The sequence below is a fragment of the Nematolebias whitei genome, chromosome 3, assembly GCF_014905685.2.
Source record: "Nematolebias whitei isolate Nwh7 chromosome 3, NemWhi1, whole genome shotgun sequence".
Classification (NCBI taxonomy): domain Eukaryota; kingdom Metazoa; phylum Chordata; class Actinopteri; order Cyprinodontiformes; family Rivulidae; genus Nematolebias; species Nematolebias whitei.
In genome coordinates, this window is record NC_056500.1 from 22,735,599 (window position 1) to 22,754,748 (window position 19,150).

Sequence of the window (19,150 nt, forward strand, 5' to 3'; positions counted from 1 at the left end):
GTGTGTGTGTGTGTGTGTGTGTGTGTGTGTGTGTAACCTCTGCAGGTACAGCCAATCCCAATCTGGACCATTCTTCACATACCCACATAGTGACACACGCCTGACAGTTTCTCTGTCTCGTCTGGTGACTATCAAACAGGCCAAGCAGTTTTACACTACGGGGTGATCTGAGGTGACACTCTTAGCTGAATGTATTTTATACACCTAACTTCGTTGTTGTTGTTGTTGTTGTTGTTGTTGTTGTTGTTGCTTGTGTTCCTGCTGACTAAGACTTTAATGGGTGTGTAAAGTGGACTGAAGCATGAGCTCAGTGTGCAGGTTACCCAGCAGCAGGATCTTTATTTCCCTCCTCTCCTTCTTCTTCTGCTGCTTGAGGATCCTCTGGATCTCCTTGTCCACAGCAACCGAGGTCTTCTCGTCCTCGGACAGGCAGCACACGCAGGTGCGGCGGCACCACCACCAGCAGCCCGCCATGGATGGAGCAAACCTCTGAAATCAACCTGTTGCACACAATAAAACTTGCAGCTAAGCAACCCCTTATTCGTGCTCCCGTGGGTTAGACAAAGCCCCGTTGTGATTTATTCCGCCACACCTTGGGAATATTTATTGATGCCGTAAACAAAAACGTCCGCACAAACACGGGACCTTTAAACTATTAAAGTGTTAAACTGGCAAAAACTCGGTTTTAAAACATAGAGCTTTAACTTGGGTGGTGTCACTTTAATTAGAGGCTACAGTTTGTGAGTTTAATTAAGAGAAAAGTGTGATTTACAGCCAGAAAGTGTTGCTCCCTACCTCCAATCAGAGCTCCGAGCTTCCTGGACTCTGTACAGCAGCAGGTACAGGCTGCTTGTCCATTATCTCCCACCGTGTTTCCCCCACTTCCGCTCCACCTGCGGCTAACAGCTAGCAGCTCCTGTCATGGACGCTGCTGGTGCCGAGCCTTTAAACGCCTTTCACCCCACTAAAACAACCTGCCGCTCGGGAAAGTCCACCGCGCCTACAGAGGAATGTGCAGCCTCCTGCTCTGCTGAAAGCACTCTGGAACTGGAATGCGCTCAAACGTGAAGCTACGGACGATTTACGTCGACGCACCGGAAGCTGCTCGTCCGTGCGTACAAAATAAAAGCCGTTTGTCGACGTTGAACCTTTAGGGCAGGGGTCTGCAACCTGTGGCTCTGGAGCCGCACGCGGCCCTTTGGTCCCTCTGCAGCGGCTCTTTCAAGCTTTGACCAAAACTAACATAAAACTGAAGTTTATTGGTTGTTACACAAACAAAAATAAAGCTAGTTTTAAATAGCAGTTTTTATTTTTTTTAGCTTTTTGGTCATTTCTTTTGCAAATATGCTATTAGAACTAAGACAAGGAGTAAAATGTTACGTTAACGTTATCTTTATTTCTATACTTGTTTTTTTTCAGCAGTTAAGAAAATCACATAGGTCTGCATAGTTCATATTGTTTAAATAAATAAACATTGGTTAAAAAAAACAATGTTTTTTTCTTACAAGAAGCAGTTTTTTTTCTTTTGTTTTAAATTGTAAAAATATCAATGAATGTTAAAAATTATTTGATGCTTTTGGCTTTATAATATGTGGCCCTTCTTCTTCTTTCGGCTGCTCCCTTCTTCAGGGGTCACCAGCGAACTAAGACGCACAAAGATTTGGTCATTATTTTTACGCTGGATGGTAAATGGTAAATTGACTGTACTTATGTAGCGCCTTTCTATCTTATCGAGATACTCAAAGCGCTTTACACTACAATCTGTGCCTCATTCACCCATTCATACAGCACTCTACTAGATCTCTACAAAGCTGAACAAATCATTCTAAAGAGACTAGTCAGAGCTTTATCACATTCATACACCGATGGGACACACCGGAGGTTATGAGGGGTTCAGTGTCTTGCCCAGGGACACTTCAACATGTGACTGCTGGTGGATTCAAACCCCCAACTCTTGCATTGGAGGACGACTGCTCTAACCACTCAGCCACAGACCACCGAGCTACCACAGCCTCTGTGTGGAGCAGAGAGCTGCTATTTAAGGCGCCCAGGGGAGCTGATGGTGGGGGTTAAGGGCCTTGCTCAAGGGCCCAGAGTGGGGCAAATGAGGGTGAAGGCAGGTGTGGGTGCTTCACCTATCCCACCCACATTTTGCTGTTGTTGGCAACGGGAGTTGAACAAGAGATTGTCCGATCACAGGCCTACCTTCTCTAACTCTGCGCCACCACTTCCCATGTATAATATGTGGCCCCGCCCCCTACTGGCCACAAAAGCCCCCTCCAACAAATCTAAAGCGGTCCACTGGCCACCACTTGATAATCACAGTTGTAGCAGGTTGTTCAGCTCTGGACTCATTTAATTTAGTGAAGGAAGAGGGAGAAATGGCTTTTTTGATTGCAAAGGTTGCAGACCCCTGCTTTAGGGGTTTCAAAGTTCATGCTTAATGATCCAGGTAAAAAAAACAACAAAGTTAAGTCAGGTCATCTGGACGGTTTCTTTTTTGTTTTTATTGAGACACTTCGTCCTTCAGCCCCACAAGCACTCACATAGTGGACCAACCAGTTTGCTGGTGATAAAATGGTTTCTGGAGTCCGCCCTCTCCCCCGTCAACTCCTCTGACGCAGCCATTGCCAAAGTGGTTCAAAACATCAAAGTTCATGCTCAATAATCTAGATTAACAAAAATCCAACAAGACGTCTCAACAAAAAAAAGAAACCATCCAGATGACCAGACTTCAATTTGTTGGATTTTTTTTTTTTTTTTTTACCTGGATTATTGAGCATGAACTTTGATGTTTTGAACCACTTTGGCAATGGCTACCTCAGAGGAGTTGATGGGGGAGAGGGCAGACTCCAAAAACCATCCTGGGTTCAATCCCCAGTTGGACCTGCATGGGGTCTTCTGTGTAGAGTTTGCATGTTCTTCTCGTGCTTGTGTGGGTTTTCTCCAGGTACTCTGCTTTCCTCCCACACACCAAAAACATGCATGTTAGGCTGCCTTCAGGCCCAGGCCTCCCTTGCAAAAGAGATCTGTGATCTCAATGGGATTTGCCTGATTAAATAAAGGTTAATTTATAAATAAATAAATCCTATTACCTGATGGTGATAGGATGAAAATCTATCACATAGTGGGCCCAGCTGATGAAATCCTTTGGATGAAGGACGAAACGTCTCAATAAAATAAATTAATAAAAAAAAAAAAAAGAAAAATGAAACCGTCCAGATTCGTTGGTGTGTGTGTGTTTGCCCTTTTAGCAATTTTTTTTATTGTACAGGTGTATTTTATACAGTTTTATTAAAAAGACCCCAAGCATAAACCACCTAAAATATGTATTTGCCTGAGCATGCATCAGGATGTATTTGCCTTGCCTTTTAAAGTTTAAACATGGTCAAATTTGATGTGAAGTTTATTGCTGCTATTACCGCAATTATTTTATTGATTAAATAAAGGGAAACCTTATTTTTATATTTGAAAATAGAATTTGTTATGTTTAAACAATTATAAACTAATGTTTTATCAACTTTTGATCTTCCATTTAAAATAAAAAATCCTCATTAGACTTTTTAGTTGCTAATTATGTTTGTTTGCAATGTAAATGCAAATAATCTAGTCTAGTCATTTTCAAATTATTTAATCCATTCTGCTCATTTCTGCATAGATATCATATCAAATTCTTAATAAGTTGTTGGATATAAAGTTTTCATAAGTTCCAAAAGTTTTTATAAAACTTTTCAGATGAGTAATAATAGGTGGCTCCCTTTCTAGGCATTCCCCAATAACACACCCATAATCCTAAGAACTGGTCCTAATTTTCAGTTAAAAGTGGATATTACGTGCCAGAAGCAGGACTAGAAAGTTATAATTTACCTTCTTACTATCACTGAAAAACACTCAGGTCTGATTTCACAAGCTCGCAAGCTCATTCTATAAATATTGTTTTGAAAATATCAAACCGGAAGCAGTTTTCAATACGTGTTCCGACTTGACGGCGTCATGAGTGACTGAGCTGCGGCGGCGGATAAAGTTTCGGACCCTGTGGAAGCTCCCTGCTTCACGTTTCAGCTGAGTTCAAGTGAAATCACGGACCTGCGAACGTTTTGTTCTTATAAAACAACAAACTGTGAAAAATAATCTAAATAAAATTTTACTTGGACACCGACTGAGTGGATCTTTTCTTGGATTTTATTCCTCTAAATGTGGAAACTTGATGCTTTTAACAGATTCTGTATATTGGAATATTGAAAAGAAAAATGTTTTCACATAACAAATTATTAAACCCAAAGGTGAGACTAGCTCTTTATACAGCAGGATGTCAGGGCAAAGATAAAGCGCAGGCATTTCGTCGCTTTGTCTCCTTGGATGTCATTGTTTGGACCAGCAGAACCGGTTCTTCCAGGTTTTCATGAGTTCAGATATTGAGATCATCTGAGGCGTCCATTGCTACAGAAAAACTATGAGGTGGAAAAATAAATAATAATACAAAAAAGGTCTGTTTATTTTAGTTTTTTTTTATTATTTCACAAATGGATTTTTGTGGACTTTTGGTTTAACTTCATGAAAAAATTGTTAAACAATTAATATACTGTTTGAGAGCTTAAAGATGGGCCCAATACAGACATTATTCAAGAAAGTAATAGACAAAAAGACAATAATAAAGATTATAATCCTGCTGGTGAGCGACGGCTGGAGGAACCTACTTCATTCTTTCTGCATTAAGAAGTCAAGATGACAAAGAAGAATCCAAATCTTCCAGATGATGATCTGACACATTGTTTAAGTACCTCGTTTACTGGAGAAATATTTGCAGCAAGAGCCAAAGAGACTTTGTCAACTTTCTCTTTCCAAAGGTCTAGCAGAAGTGTTCTTTGGTAATCTGATAGCGCTCAGAGGATGTGTTGTGTTTGACTCTCAACTACTACCACATCAGATTTGAGCTCATTATCTGTATTTCTGATTGACTTATAGTCGTTTTTGTGTTTGGTAAGGTTGATTAACAGTGTTTGAAGTGGACTGACTCTAAATGTTGTTGAGTTTTAAATGCAGATACAATGTTTATTTTTTATTTTTTTAGAGTTTTATTAAAGTCTGTCTGGTGGTTCATTAGATATTTTGCTAACAGACAGACAGGGTTGACACTCTCGGTTGATGCCAAAGTTTTAAGCAATGTATAGAGCTCCGAGTATGTCTTGTGAAAAAGTCGCAGCTATATTAGCACACCACATTTTAAAAACTGCCTAAGCTGTAGCTATTTTTATGTTTGCTAGGGGTGGCTTAGCTATGGTGTCCATCTTGAATGTGTGTGACATACACGAAGGTGTGATCACATTGTTTTGATTTATTAGTGATGGATAAAGGGTAGCCGGCTTGGGACTCGAGAGTCCCAGGTTCGATCCCCAGTCACTGCACATCACGTGGCGTCTCTGGGCAGCACGTCTAATCCCCAAAATGTCCCCCGGGCGCTTTCAATAGCTGCCCACTGCACCACCTGGTGGTGGATGGGTTAAATGCAGAGACTAATTTCGCCATTGTATGGTAACATACAGTGCTGACATTGTGATGACATTATTATTATTATTATTATAATGAAAAGTGGCAAGGCCATTGAATTGGATTGAGTTGCTGTACCTAGTTCCACCACCAGAGGGCAGCACTTCCACTGAGAGGCTTTGGCGCGTTCCTTGCTCTGCGCTGCCAGACAGTGGTGCAGATACACAACACGGACACGCAGCAGTAATGAGTCTCTGTCTCATTTTTGTGTAATTTCAGGTTGGTAAAGTCAATTAATTGGATGCATATGAGCCCAATATAGTTTTGATTTTATAACATCTGTAATTACATTATCCATTCTTAGACCGTTTTTGAGTAAAATAACTATTAGCATTTCTGTGCTAGCAAGCTACTCGCCCTGCTAGCATAGCGGCTAATGTGTATTTAGTTAGCACTGCCTTATATGTGCATGCATATGTTATGTATACACCCACCGGAGATATAATAATTTGTTTTGTATAGTAATGATGGTTTGTGCTTGGTTCCAGACTACGGTATGTGTAAAAACTGTCCTAGTGACCGAGTGCTAATGGCATTTAGTTCAATGCGTTGAGTGAGCACTGTTAAATGTAAGAGGATAAGTTGATGGGTAAATTTATTGACAAAGCATTTAATGTATTAATGCATCATATTAGAATACAGTTGTAATACTGGATGTAAATGTTTGTTGAGTCAGAAACAATTAAAAGCCAGTCCTCGTAGATACACACAGCCTGAGCTGTCATGTCTAACCGAAGCCAGGCCCAAATTCGGGCCATAATAATGTGCGGGCCAGGCCGGTCTCGGGCTTTGATGCGGTTTTACGAATCATACAGCACAAAGAAAACTAAATAAGAATGCACAGTATAAAATTGTGTTAATCTACTTGTAGAGGAAGAGGCAGGTCCAACTTGCTGGTTGAAAGATGTAAAAAAAAAAAAAAAAATTCCAGTGAAGTTCAGATGGATCAGCTGATCACCGGCCGTGCGTCTCCACACCTGCTGTCTTCTGCGGTGAAGGAAATAGCAGCATCTACAAAAGCCGAAGTGAGCAGCGTGTTCAATTAAAATAGCCTCATTCTATATTTTTACAAATGATTTTGCTCTAAAAATATTTTTGTTCATTAGAGTTGATTTTTTTTAGGCTTTTCATTTTGTTGCTATCCATTTGGTTAAACAAGAAATCTTATATTTTCCTTTCTTCGAAATATGTTTTTTAAAGAATATCATGTCAAACTGATTTGCTTACAAAAGCAGTAAAAGCTTAATAAAGAAAAAAAAAGGCTTTTTTTGTGTGTGTGTGTGTGTGTGGGGGGGGGGGGGGGTCGGGCCTGTAATTACAGTTAATCCGTCGGGTCCAGGTCGGGTTCGGAAAAAATGATATGGTTCGGGCCGGATTTTTAGTCCCAAACGCAACTCTAATGTAATGAGTCTCCCGTCTCATTTTTGTGTAATTTCAGATGATTCTCCCCAACAAAACAATATCAACCGTTAGTAGTGATACCGGGCCGATGCCTGCTGCATGTGCTTAACCCCAAAAGTTGTTAAAAATATAAAACACACCAGTAATATATTATGTCCACCAAAAACATAACACATTAAAGGAGGACACATGACACAAATAGGGGTTCAAACATTCAGTTTATTCAAAAACTGCTGCAACTTCCTGAAATAAAGGAAAAAGACCAGGAACCCCCAGTTCCCGTGTCCACCCAAGAAACACAAAACCCCAAAGTACCAACTTAAAGGAGGACCTGGTGAGCTGGCCAAACAAAAAGGTACAGCAGCGGGCCAACCCTGTGCAGGGCTGTCGAAGCCGCTGCTGATACCTGAGTAAACCTGCAAAAACCTTCAAAAAACACTTATTACAAAAGAAAGAACGTAAACAGGGCTACCAGTCCCACCAGGCCAAAACACTACGAAATACTACCATCACGTTGATGGTAACTCCGCTCCCAACAGCTCATTCCCTTTATGTTCATTTATAAATGTTTAAACACAAATTTTAAAAGGTTTTCAACAACGGTGGCGCGCAAGAAATTTCCAGGTGCTTAAGTCGATCCACATCTTGCAGGTTTTTGTTTGTTTGGCTCAGTTTTAAGGAAATGTGCTGTGATTCTAAACCTAATATCCTTCAAAAAATCTGGTTTACTAAACCACAGACAACTGTACCAAACCTATAGGACATTTTAGCAGAAGCGAAAAGCGCTTGTGCCTTCGTGCTTCCTTATACAACAATGTAGACAACAGCACGACTGACAGACAATAATAATTCTTTCAAAGTGTCATATGTTATTTATTTGACTGCACGTGGTTCCTGTTTGGAAGCGTAGATGTGTCTGCAGTGAATGAATGGACTTGTCTGTTATTTCAGTAGGTGGAGATTTAGAGTGAGGTCATGTGATGTGGGCAGGCAGGAAGATCTCGATCATCCCAAACAAACCAGGCGTTAGTCGACCTCTGACATCATTCTGCATGACATTCTTTCAGGTCACACTGTGCAGCTCTGAGACAAAAGTGATAAAAAAAAATAGGGAAATATAGTTGTTTTCTTAATATACGAGTCTATATTTATGAATGAGATGTTTATGGTTGATTCATTCCAGCTGCTAAATCTGAAACTGGCCACCATGTCTGAGCAAATGTTTGCAAATAACAGATTTCCAGATAAAGGTGGGAATAAATCCAAACAAATGACTTTGATCAATGTTCAAATAATGCTGTAAATAATGATGTCATAGAGCTGCTGTGAGACTGAAAGAAGAAATAAAAAAAAGGATGTGAAACGGGTCAAACACAAACTCTTTCATGTGTGTGTCATTTAAAATAAAAAGTTAATTTGCCCAGATGTAATTCCATTTCATGTCCACAAGATGTCCCTTACTGTCTTCTCATTCAAGCTGAAAAAATGAAGCTAGTTTTTTTCTTGTTGTTGTGAAAGATATATCCATGAGCTGACAACAAAAAATAAAACCTTTGTATTATGTAAATGTCCTATTAAAGTCCAATAGATGTGCTTTCTCTAAATATTTAAGTGCAATGTCATGAAGATCTATCAAAAACAAACAAATTTTAATCAAATCTCACATTATATTTTAATATCAGTAATTAGTGTGCAAGTAAAGTAAAAATTTGGAAGCTGTAACTTGTTAACAACCATCCACCTGCGAGTTCGTTTACTTAAAAAAACACAAAAAAATGACAGAAAATAAAACGACAGGAGAGAAAAAAGTCCATCGCTTTAGATTTATTGGTTCTTCTTTCTGCTCAGATCTGTAAAGTATGGAGATAGGATTTGACTTTCGTCTTATTACTTTCCTCTCGCTCAGCAGCAGACGTACTTTTATATTTCCACCTAAACATCATCTCCTTGATTCTATACGCTTGTTCGAATCAGTTCAAGTTGAAGTGGGCTGCTCCTGTAAGAAGTTGATAAAGAATAAATATCGTACCTATTGTTTACTCTCTTGTGCTCCCACAGTGACACACGGTGTATTTTTCTTGTTTTCATTTTAATTGGACTAGATTATAAAGCACTTTGGTCGGCTTTTGTTGTTTTCATGTGCTAAATTCACAATGACATTGTTGTAGAGAGAACTTTATTTTTTAAAAACATTTAGCTTCGTCACACCTGGGCGCTCACATAGCTGCCAAATACACGTCTCTCTTGGGGGGTGGGTCCTCGTGACTCAGTGAGACTACCTGTATAAATGAAGGTTAAAAAAAATCTGACCAATGAAATTACAGGACAGGTCACAGTCAAACAGTGAAACAAGCAGGGAAGGAGAGAACAGGGAATCCTCCCCATGCGCCGTTAGAGTGGACTCCCCTGCATGCTTTTTAATTTTTTTAAATCTTTACTAAAGCAAATGACAAGTACACAACAAACAAATGACTGGAGTATACAGACGAACACAACACTTATATGAACAAACAACCAGGGGTGTGATTTTTAAACAAATATTTGCAAAGATTTACAGATAGAAATTGTCCTAAGCGCCTTATTGTTGGTAGAGTCTGTTATTAACTTTACATATAATTCCACATCCTTAATAAAATGAAGAAAGCATGGCGCTTTGACTCCTCTGCATGCGCAGTGTAACTTTTTCTCTGTGGAGCACAAGCAGGAGGAATATGAACATAGCAATCGGTGACTTCCTGGTAAGCTACTGTATTTTTTTAACCGGTCTTGTTTAGAAAAAAACAAACATTTGTGTATGTTACCGGTACGTATTTAATAAAAAGGTTTTTTTTAATTGTGTGTAAATATCTCATGTTACAATGTGAACACCTATGGCTTATACACAAACCCAGTGTATATATGTACAAATTGTTATTGTTATTTATTTTAGTGAGCGCAACTTATATTTGGGTGCGCTCTATAGTCCGAAAATTACGGTAGACTTTTAAAAAAATTTGTATAGAAGAAAAAATAGTTGTTGATAACATTGCAAGTACAAAATGAGTTAAATTCCACATTTAACTGAATGAATCTATGTAAGCTTGGCTTTGGAGGTCAGTTGAACAAGTAGTTGGTTTAAAAGATATGCATCATCACTATCATATATCATGTGAAAAAGAAAATCCAGCCTCCTGTGATTGCAGGGTTTTACTTATCAGGTCATGAGCAAAATGATCTGGTTTTAAAATGAGTGTGTGAAAACATACAGCCGACTAGACTCTTTAGTTATTAAACAAAAATGTAAAAGTTGTGTGTGGAAAAACAGAGTTCACCACATAATTCAGTGATCAGAACTGTATTTAGCAGCAATAACTTAAAGTAGTTGTTCTCTAACTTTATCGGTCTCCCACGTTTGTGGAGGGAATATGGCCCATTCGTCTTTAAAAATTTGTTGTAATTCATTGAGATTTTTGAGCATCTGGGTCATTACCTTGATTCTTTCCTCTGTCAGCTGTCTTTTTTCTTTCTTTTTGTGATTTACTGGTTGTCTTAAAACCAATTTTTGTCCCAGCTTTAGGCAGAAGTTCCCACTTTTTGTTGCTGCAAAACAAGCCCTCATTATCATCTCTTTTCCACCGTGCTCGACAGTTGAAATCCTGGAATTCAAAGAAGGTGGACCTTTTTCTGCCGATGACAGTATTTTTTTACTTAAAACAATGCTTTGCAGGTAGATTTGACAATAAACGATACAACAATTTGTTTATATCTAAGCACATTGCACGAATAAATACAGTTTCCAGATGATCAGAGACAAACAGCAGACTCTGCTTGTGCTGCTGTTTGACACCAGATGGGCGGTGCCTGTCCACCGACACGCCCCTCGGGTTCTTTTCAAGCAAACTTGAGAAGTTCACGGTTTAGGAAAGGTCCGCCCTAATGTATTCAACAGTCTCTGTTTTCATTGGCTGGGTCGCTTGTCAATCAATTCCATTCCCTGATACGTCAGCAGCAGCGCCTCACCCGGGCTGATAGAGGAGTAGGTGACGGGGAGCGGACCGGACTGCCGCTAGGAAAAATTAACAGCGATAAAATGCACGGATGAAAAATATCCTTTAGGCTCCCAGAAAGCTGTTTTCGCTTCTCATTGGCTTCGTGTGGATGAGGTTCTCATTGGAGCGTTAAGTTAATGCAATGAAGGGCCTCTGTCAGTCCGAGCTGTCTGCATTTTTTAGGGATGGTTGTCGGAGCTAGCCTAACAGGCTAACCGTTAGCCCGTTAACTGTATGTGTCAGTGTGGACGAGGGAGCTGCTCTGAGCGAGTGCTGTCATTCGGATTATTCTTAGGTTTGTTGTTGGTTGAGGACTTGACACGGTGAGACAGCCTACTTGGACGGACAGTTTGACCGGAGCTCAGTGGCACAGCGCGGGCGGAACTCCAGTGTGTGTTTCGGGGCGGCGAGGCTCCTACTCGGCCGGGCTACCAGCGGAGGATCCTACAGATGTGGCCGTGGTAGCCTGTTGTGTCCCACTGTTTCTGAGGTTGAAGTTGTAATATCGTTTGTTATAACGTTTCACAAAACTAATCGACAAAAGCATTAAACAAAAAAAAGCATCGGCACACTGAAAATTAATCAACGTTAGCTTGACCATATGATTAGCTTTCATGCTAGCCACTGGGTTCAAACTCAAATCTACACGTTCGGCAAGTACGGGGAATAAAATGGTTATTTACACACCTCAAGGTGTGTGTTGACCATTTTTGATTTTTTTTATCAGTTCACTTTCTTTGCAGCCTTTTGTGCATCTGTCTGATATAAAATAATAATAAAAAAACATTTGGCAGCATCAACAGAGACTTGTTAACTCGTCTGGATACAAGGCGTAGAAAAAGCGGACTCTTGCATTTAGAAGGGTAATAAATAATTAGACCCTTTGTAAGGTGCTGCTCAGTCAGACGAGCTATTTCAGCTCATGCGGTGATGACTTTAGACTCCATGATGGCTTGTTGCCTGAGTGAGGAGGCGAAGGAGTCCAAACGAATCAATGCCGAGATCGAGAAGCAACTCAAACGAGACAAGAGGGATGCACGCAGGGAGCTGAAGCTGCTGCTTTTGGGTAGGTCTGCACGATCACGTGCTTTTTAAATTTATTAAATTTTTTTACTAAACGTCTATGCTTGAACTGTTACTCCATTGCCCTCAAAGTCAAATGTTGATGTGATTGTATTCATGCAAAACGCTGCAACCACAATTGCTTAAGCCACTGCTTAGGACACCACAGGATTTGTTTGTCATGTGATAGGCAATTTTTTTTTTTATTTGCCTGAGAGAGCTGGAGAGCTTGACAAGGAACTGCTGCTGACACAGAATTTATGTGTCTAACTACATGAATGAGTGTCGAACTGAGCCAGGAAACATTCAGACTGGCTGCAGGAGGTCACTGGAAGTCCTTACAATTATGTCACAGTTTTTGCAGCCGTAAAGTTAAAGTCTAACTCGTACCATTTTTATCAAGTAAGATGAGCATTAATGTATGCTATACAGTTACCACTGTCTCAATATCCAATCAAAATAGCTGCAATCTTTTTTTATGGCAAGCCTTCTAGTATTTATGTTTGTGAAATTTTACATTGCTCTACTCACTCCTCCCCCCCCCCCCCAAAAAAAAAAAAAAAATCTATTATCAGCAGTTTACTTGTTTATTTTTTTCCTTCAGTTGTTTTCAGCATGGAGCAGAGAATAGACTGCCTGTAAACTGAGACTTAAATAATGAAGAAGACTTGGTTTTAATTAAATTTGCCTCGAAGGAGGCAAAGCGCTCTGGCTGTCTGGTGCAGAACAGGCCTCTGTTCGAGTGCCCTGCTTTAAGAAGCAACTATTCTCCTTAGAGTTGTCAGGAGAATCCTCGGTCTCATTTGTACGTTTTAAAGTAGTTAACCCTGTGTGACTTGATATGTCACGTGTGGCATGGAAACGTGTTGATCACACACTTGCTCTCGACTGAAGTCCAAGTTTTTGTTTAAAAACAAAGTTGAATCTGAAAAACTGCAGGATTTCAATATTTTGTTAAAAGATAGCTCCCACTCTTCGGCTTGCCACAGGTGACTGAACACACTTCCTGCTCGCAAGGATGTTCGCTCTTATAGCTGAGTCAACATTTACAACGGCAAGTAAAGCAGCTCATAAAAATAATTGCTTCCCTGTCTTACATACCAAACATGTTTTTTTCTGTGTTTTAGCTCTCCTGCTGGATCCTTAAGGTTGATGTGCCTTTAGTTTATATGCTACAATATTGATATAAATGTTTATTGTAAAACAACACTGTGTCTTTACTACGGAATGCCACAATAGTCCCCGCACCTGATCTTTAACGTTTCTTTTATCGACTCCTTTGGTCATTTCAATATTTCAGGTGGATGAGCATTTAAGTCGTGTTAAAAATATTTAAAACCATCCATGACTTTAAATTATATATGGAATTAGCTGAAACCATATTTGGAGTAGCCTACTACTGGTATTTATGAATTTGTAATGCAAACGAGCAGCAAAAATGATGTTTTGATCTCGCACAGCGACTGGGCTCATTCACAAGACGTCTCAGTCCAGGATTGAAAATTGTTCTGGTCTCTTTGGTCCATTCAGAAGACACTGAGGTGGTGAGGGAGTCAGAGACAGCCCACCTCTGGTGCACCTGTGTGCCGTCGATGTAAAAACAGAAAAAATAGGCATGGAAGGAACTGCATGAAATGTCTGGTGACTTTGCGTGGCTGTGCTGGCTGAAAGGGAATAGCCTCGGCCGGGGAGCGATTGGGTATGTTCCCTACATTCGCTTGTTGCTAATTAGTGCTTCTTGGCTACTACCAGCTCTTCAATATCCATGTTCAGCTAAAAATCTAAAACTGTGCTCAAAACGTCTGCCAACATCTCTGCAAATCATGTTGTTGCTGTTCTGTTAGCATGCTGCAGTGGAAGGGCTTATCAGGAGTTCCATGCTGCAGTTTTTCTCAAGTATAAAATATGTGAAAAAGAAAGTCTGACAGACATGTAAGAGAGAACAGATCTCTACGTTTTACAAAGTATGTAGCAGCCTCAAAACGTGCAGGGTCAGTATGCGTGCATGTTTGACCTGCTAACCATAGACTCAGCAGTTTGCTGTTCTGCACACAGCTATAAAGTATCAGAAAATTTTGCTATTTTTGTGTTATCAAGGAAATTATTGTTTGAATGAGTGGTTTATGTGTTACCATTTATGTGGAAGACATATTGTCCTGTTCCATGTCTTAAGTTGGGTCCTGTCATTCTCTTATGTTTCCAACTACCATTTAATCTGAAGCTTTGTTGCAATAATGAACATTTTATTTTTAAAATGATACCCCAAGGCTGAAGACTAATCAGTTGACTTTATCAATGGATGGACTGAAAATGTTTCTTTCTTTGGTTCCATACAAAAAAACATTCGCAGGCTCTCATAAACATTTAATTTAGTGTTGATTGACACCACCACATTAATTCAGAGTTTCTTTATTGCCATTCGCACCTCATGTGGTACATGTGGTGGAGTGAAATTATGTACACAGGGTCCCAGTTACATCCAACAATAAAATGCAAAAGAAAAACAGTAACAACATCTAAGATATGAACTAAGAAAAACAACAACTAAATATACACTAAGCACTCATAACATAAAAACATCAGTTTTCCTGTTCATGAATTAGATACTGAATGGGTCACTTGATTAAATATTATTGTGTTTAAAAACTTCACATTTTCACTGAAAAAAGGCAAAATAAATATCTTAGGAGCATCTTTTTCCCTTTTCTCAGTAATTGAGAGTTTATCACTGTAGTCACTTTTCGAGCACTATGATTTTCTCATTTTATATGAGATTTAGTATGAAATAAAAATATTGTCATCTTTTAAATTTAACTGGAAAATCGTTGCGTACGTGTGGTTATAGCACTTTAAACCTTTAAATGCTCATCTGCTATCTTTAAAGAACACTTGGTTTTGTTTGATGTTTTAGGGAAAGAGTTATTCAAGTTGTTTTTCAGCAGCAGGTCTATTTTTCTTCTTTGGTGTGGGCCGCTTCTACTGAGAGCGGGAGACAGTCATAGGAGTACCCTGTAGTCTACTCTTTAGTCAATGAAAGTCACCAGTTGTTAATTAAATGTGCACAGTTTGTTAGATTTCTTCGGTGAGTAGGGCCTTGTTAATGTGGGAATGGCTGTTTAAGCAGTACTGCATTTGCATTCTTAAAATTTTATTAAAAAAAAAAAAAATGTTTGATGGGACATTTTCTTGCAGAGATTCGGACATTATTTATGTGTTAAAGGATCTTGTTTCTCTTACACGCATTTGTCACAGTACAGCCATGCCCTGTGAACCCAGAAAACTGTGTTTGTGCATATTTTTCCATATTTTTTAAAAGCATTCTGTCAGTACATGCTATTCTTAAAACTGATGAGCACAAAGCCCTAATAATCATACCTCCAGTCCAGTTAACTACAAACCGGATTCCAAAAAAGTTGGTTCACTAAACAAATTGTGAATAAAAACTGAATGCAATGATGTGGAGGTGTCAACATCTAATTTTATTCAGAATAGAACACAAATCACAGATCAAAAGTTTAAACTGAGAGAATGTGTCATTTTAAGGGAAAAATCTGTTGTTTCCAAATTTCATGGCGTCAACAAATCCCAAAAAGTTGGGCCAAGTCCATTTTTACCACTGTGTGGCATCCCCCCTTCTTCTTACAACGCTCAACAGACGTCTGGGGACAGAGGAGACCAGTTTCTCAAGTTTAAAAATAGGAATGCTCTCCCATTCATGTCTAATACAGACCTCTAACTGTTCAATCGTCTTGGGCCTTCTTTGTCGCACCTTCCTCTTTATGATGCGCCAAATGTTCTCTATAGGTGAAAGATCTGGACTGCAGGCTGGCCATTTCAGTACCCGGATCCTTTTCCTACAAAGCCATGATGTTGTGATTGTTGCAGAATGTGGTCTGGCATTATCGTGTTGAAAAATGCAGGGTCTTCCCTGAAAGAGATGACGTCTAGATGGGAGCATATGTTGTTCTAGAACCTGAACATAGTTCTCTGCATTAATGGTGCTTTTCCAGACATGCAAGCTGCCCATGCCACAAGCGCTCATGCAACCCCATACCATCATTGATGCAGGCTTCTGAATGGAGCGTTGATAACAACTTGGGCTATCCTTGTCCTCTCTGGTCCGGATGACATAAAGAACTTCAAATCGTGACTCATCTGACCACAGAACAGTCTTCCATTTTGCCACACTCCATTTTAAATTACCCTTGGTCCAGTGCAAACGTCTGAGCTTGTGGAGCTTGCTTAGAAATGGCTTCCTCTCTGCACTGTAGAGTTTCAGCTGGCAACGGTGGATGGCACGGTGGATTGTGTTCACTGACAATGCTCTCTGGAAGTATTCCTGAGCCCATTCTGTTATTTCCTTGACATTGGCATTCCTGTTTGAGGTGCAGTGACGTTTAAGGGCCCGGAGATCACGAGCATCCAGTAGAGTTTTACGGCCTTGACCCTTACGCACAGCGATTGTTCCAGATTCTCTGAATCTTTTGATGATGTTATGCACGGTTGATAATGATAACTTAAAAGTCTTTTGCTATTTTACGCTGGGTAACACCATTCTGGTATTGCTGCACTATCTTTCTGCGCAACAATGGTGGAATTGGTGATCCTCTTACCATCTTGGCTTCTGAGAGACACTGACACTCTGAGAAGCTCTTTTTATACCCAATCATGTTGTCAATTGACCTAATTAGTGTTAATTGGTCTTCCAGCTGTTCATTATATGCTCAATTTCCTTTTTCCAGCCACTTATTGCTACTTGTCCCAACTTTTTTGGGATTTGTTGACACTGTGAAATTTTGAATCAACACATTTTTCCTTTAAAATGTTGCATTTACTCAGATTAAACTTTTGATCTGTCATCTATGTTATATTACGAATAAAATATTGACATTTGCCATCTCCACATCATTGCATTCAGTTTTTATTCACAATTTGTTTAGTGTCCCAACTTTTTTGGAATCCGGTTTCTATCCATCTATCTATGCATCTATCTATCTATCTATCTATGCATCTATCTTTGTATCTTTCTATCTATCCATCCATCCATCTGAGGTTTCATTGATTTATCACGTTATGTTAAGCTGATTATTTTGTCTCACAACTTTCCTTTTTTATTGGTTGCCAAGTGACTGGTGTCAACTTTTCTTTTCAAATATTACAATCGAAGGGTTCGCCAAGTAATCTGTTAATTGCGTTTTGCTGTTCCAAATCAGTGCTGTGATATTCAATTTAAAAAAATTTTTCTAATTCAGACTTTGCTTACTTTGCAAAACACTTTCACTTACCGGTACTTTCACCTGTTTCTAAACCAATTACTGAAAACCTAAAGAAACATAGACCACATGAGTGACAACAAATGTAGGGATGTCATGTCATACAAGTTATGGTTGCACTTTCATAAAATGCAGTGTCTAACAAAGCTTAATTGGTTTTAAAATATAAATCCAAACAAGATTACTAGACTTTGTGTGGATTTTGCCATCCTTAGTGTTTTGAGCCCATTGAGTGCATTTGGTCAAAATGCAGCCTTGAACTTAACGTCTTAGGACATGAAAGTGTGAAGTGTGATACTTAAGCTTTAAAGGAAGTTAAAAAAAAATACAAGTTAAAACTTTAGCATTCATTTAAATTGAGGAATCTAGTGAATATTCTCAGACTTGTTGACGTCTTGTTGATCTGAAACCAAAACAGCTATTTTAAAAGTACAATGAGGCTCAGATTCAAATATTCAGCATTGTGACCACAGTGGTCACCTGAGTAAATATAAGTTTCAGACAGCAAATAATAACTTGAATTCTTTATTTCAGTGTCAAGCCGCCAAGTCTGTACATTCGCACTAAGCACACATTTATTCTTTCCACACGTGTATTGCTCAAACAGGTTGGTGGTATCTGGGTTAATGGATATTTGTTTTTGGCAGCACCCAAGGATGTCTCATGCATGGCGCCTGCCTACACCTATGGTTTCTCTTTAGTAAGTCCTACAGTAAGATAAGCAGATAAGCCTGTGTTGGTCATATTTGTTTCATTGTAGCTGCATCCAAGATGATGCCAAACATGATTGGCTGTGTTAAAATAACAGAACTGCAGATAGTGCAGATGAACAGTCCACACACGGCAAATGTAAAATCACCAAAAGGAGATTAAAATTAGTGTGTGCGAGTGTGTACAGTAAAATTGTGGGCTATCATGGTGAGACCCTATGGTATCACAGTTGTCCTAATAAATATTCAGCATTGCTTAAAGCAGAGTTGATACCTTGCCAGGTTGTCTCCTACAAGTGTAGATCCAACAGCACTCTCTGCCAAAAATGATAATCTAATCATCACCCACATGAGCTAATTTCCCAGAAATCTTTTTCAGTCTGGTCCAGCACACTCGGGTGACTGTGTCAACTAACTGCGGGTTATTTTAACTCGATTCATGCAAATAATTAATTTGTATTAACAAGTTTACCCCGAGTTGTTTTTTTTCTGTCCAATGGGAATCGTGTGTATACTTTTACTTCTAATAAACTAGAAATTGAATATTATAAATGTATCAGACATGTTAAACCAGTTATGCTGGTTACAGCAGGATGATTAACGGCACAACCAGCACATCTGTACTTTTAAACATAATAGTGGTGCCATTTTCATTTAACTATTTGTTAGATTTCCAACATGGCATTATTTTAGCACGTGTTAAGCAGATAATGTAGTTGCTTGGCTGTTTTTAATGGAATGTGCAGTTAAAAGTTTAATATTAATTAATCATATTTTTTTATGCTTCATTTTTTTCTAATCAAAACTTGAATTTATTCATATGAACTTCTTGCGACACCAACCAACATTTTTACAATAGAGAAGTTTTTTGATAATACAGTGATTCCTCACCTATGGCGGAGGTTACGTTTCAGAGACCCTCATGATAGGTGCAAATCCACAAAGTAGTGGTGTTAAATTAATTTTATTATGTACTGTTATTTAGGTTTAAGGCTTTATAAACCCTTTCTACACTGCTATAAACCCTTCCCACTCTCTTATTAACCTTTTCCACTCTTATAAACACGTCAACATTTTGGTGATGACGATGAGATGACCGTGCACAACATGTACAGTACATACAATATAT

General features: G+C 39.1%; 2 protein-coding genes across 2 annotated transcripts in view; one reads left to right on the forward strand and one right to left on the reverse strand.

The window, feature by feature from the left end:
- Positions 1-1,044, reverse strand: part of LOC119430668 (guanine nucleotide-binding protein subunit alpha-11) — a 23,836-nt gene extending 22,792 nt beyond the window's left edge. Inside the window, exons 1-2 of the mRNA XM_037698125.1 lie at positions 796-1,044; positions 324-500 (exon numbers count right to left, since the gene is read on the reverse strand). Of these exons, the coding sequence (XP_037554053.1) occupies positions 324-474 (151 nt within the window). The 5' untranslated portion in view covers positions 475-500; positions 796-1,044. The remainder of the gene's footprint in view (positions 1-323; positions 501-795) is intronic.
- Positions 1,045-11,764: 10,720 nt separating this feature from the next.
- The window catches only part of LOC119430669 (guanine nucleotide-binding protein subunit alpha-11), a 47,170-nt gene continuing 39,784 nt past the window's right edge, over positions 11,765-19,150 (forward strand). Inside the window, exon 1 of the mRNA XM_037698126.1 lies at positions 11,765-12,042. Within this exon, the coding sequence (XP_037554054.1) occupies positions 11,907-12,042 (136 nt within the window). The 5' untranslated portion in view covers positions 11,765-11,906. The remainder of the gene's footprint in view (positions 12,043-19,150) is intronic.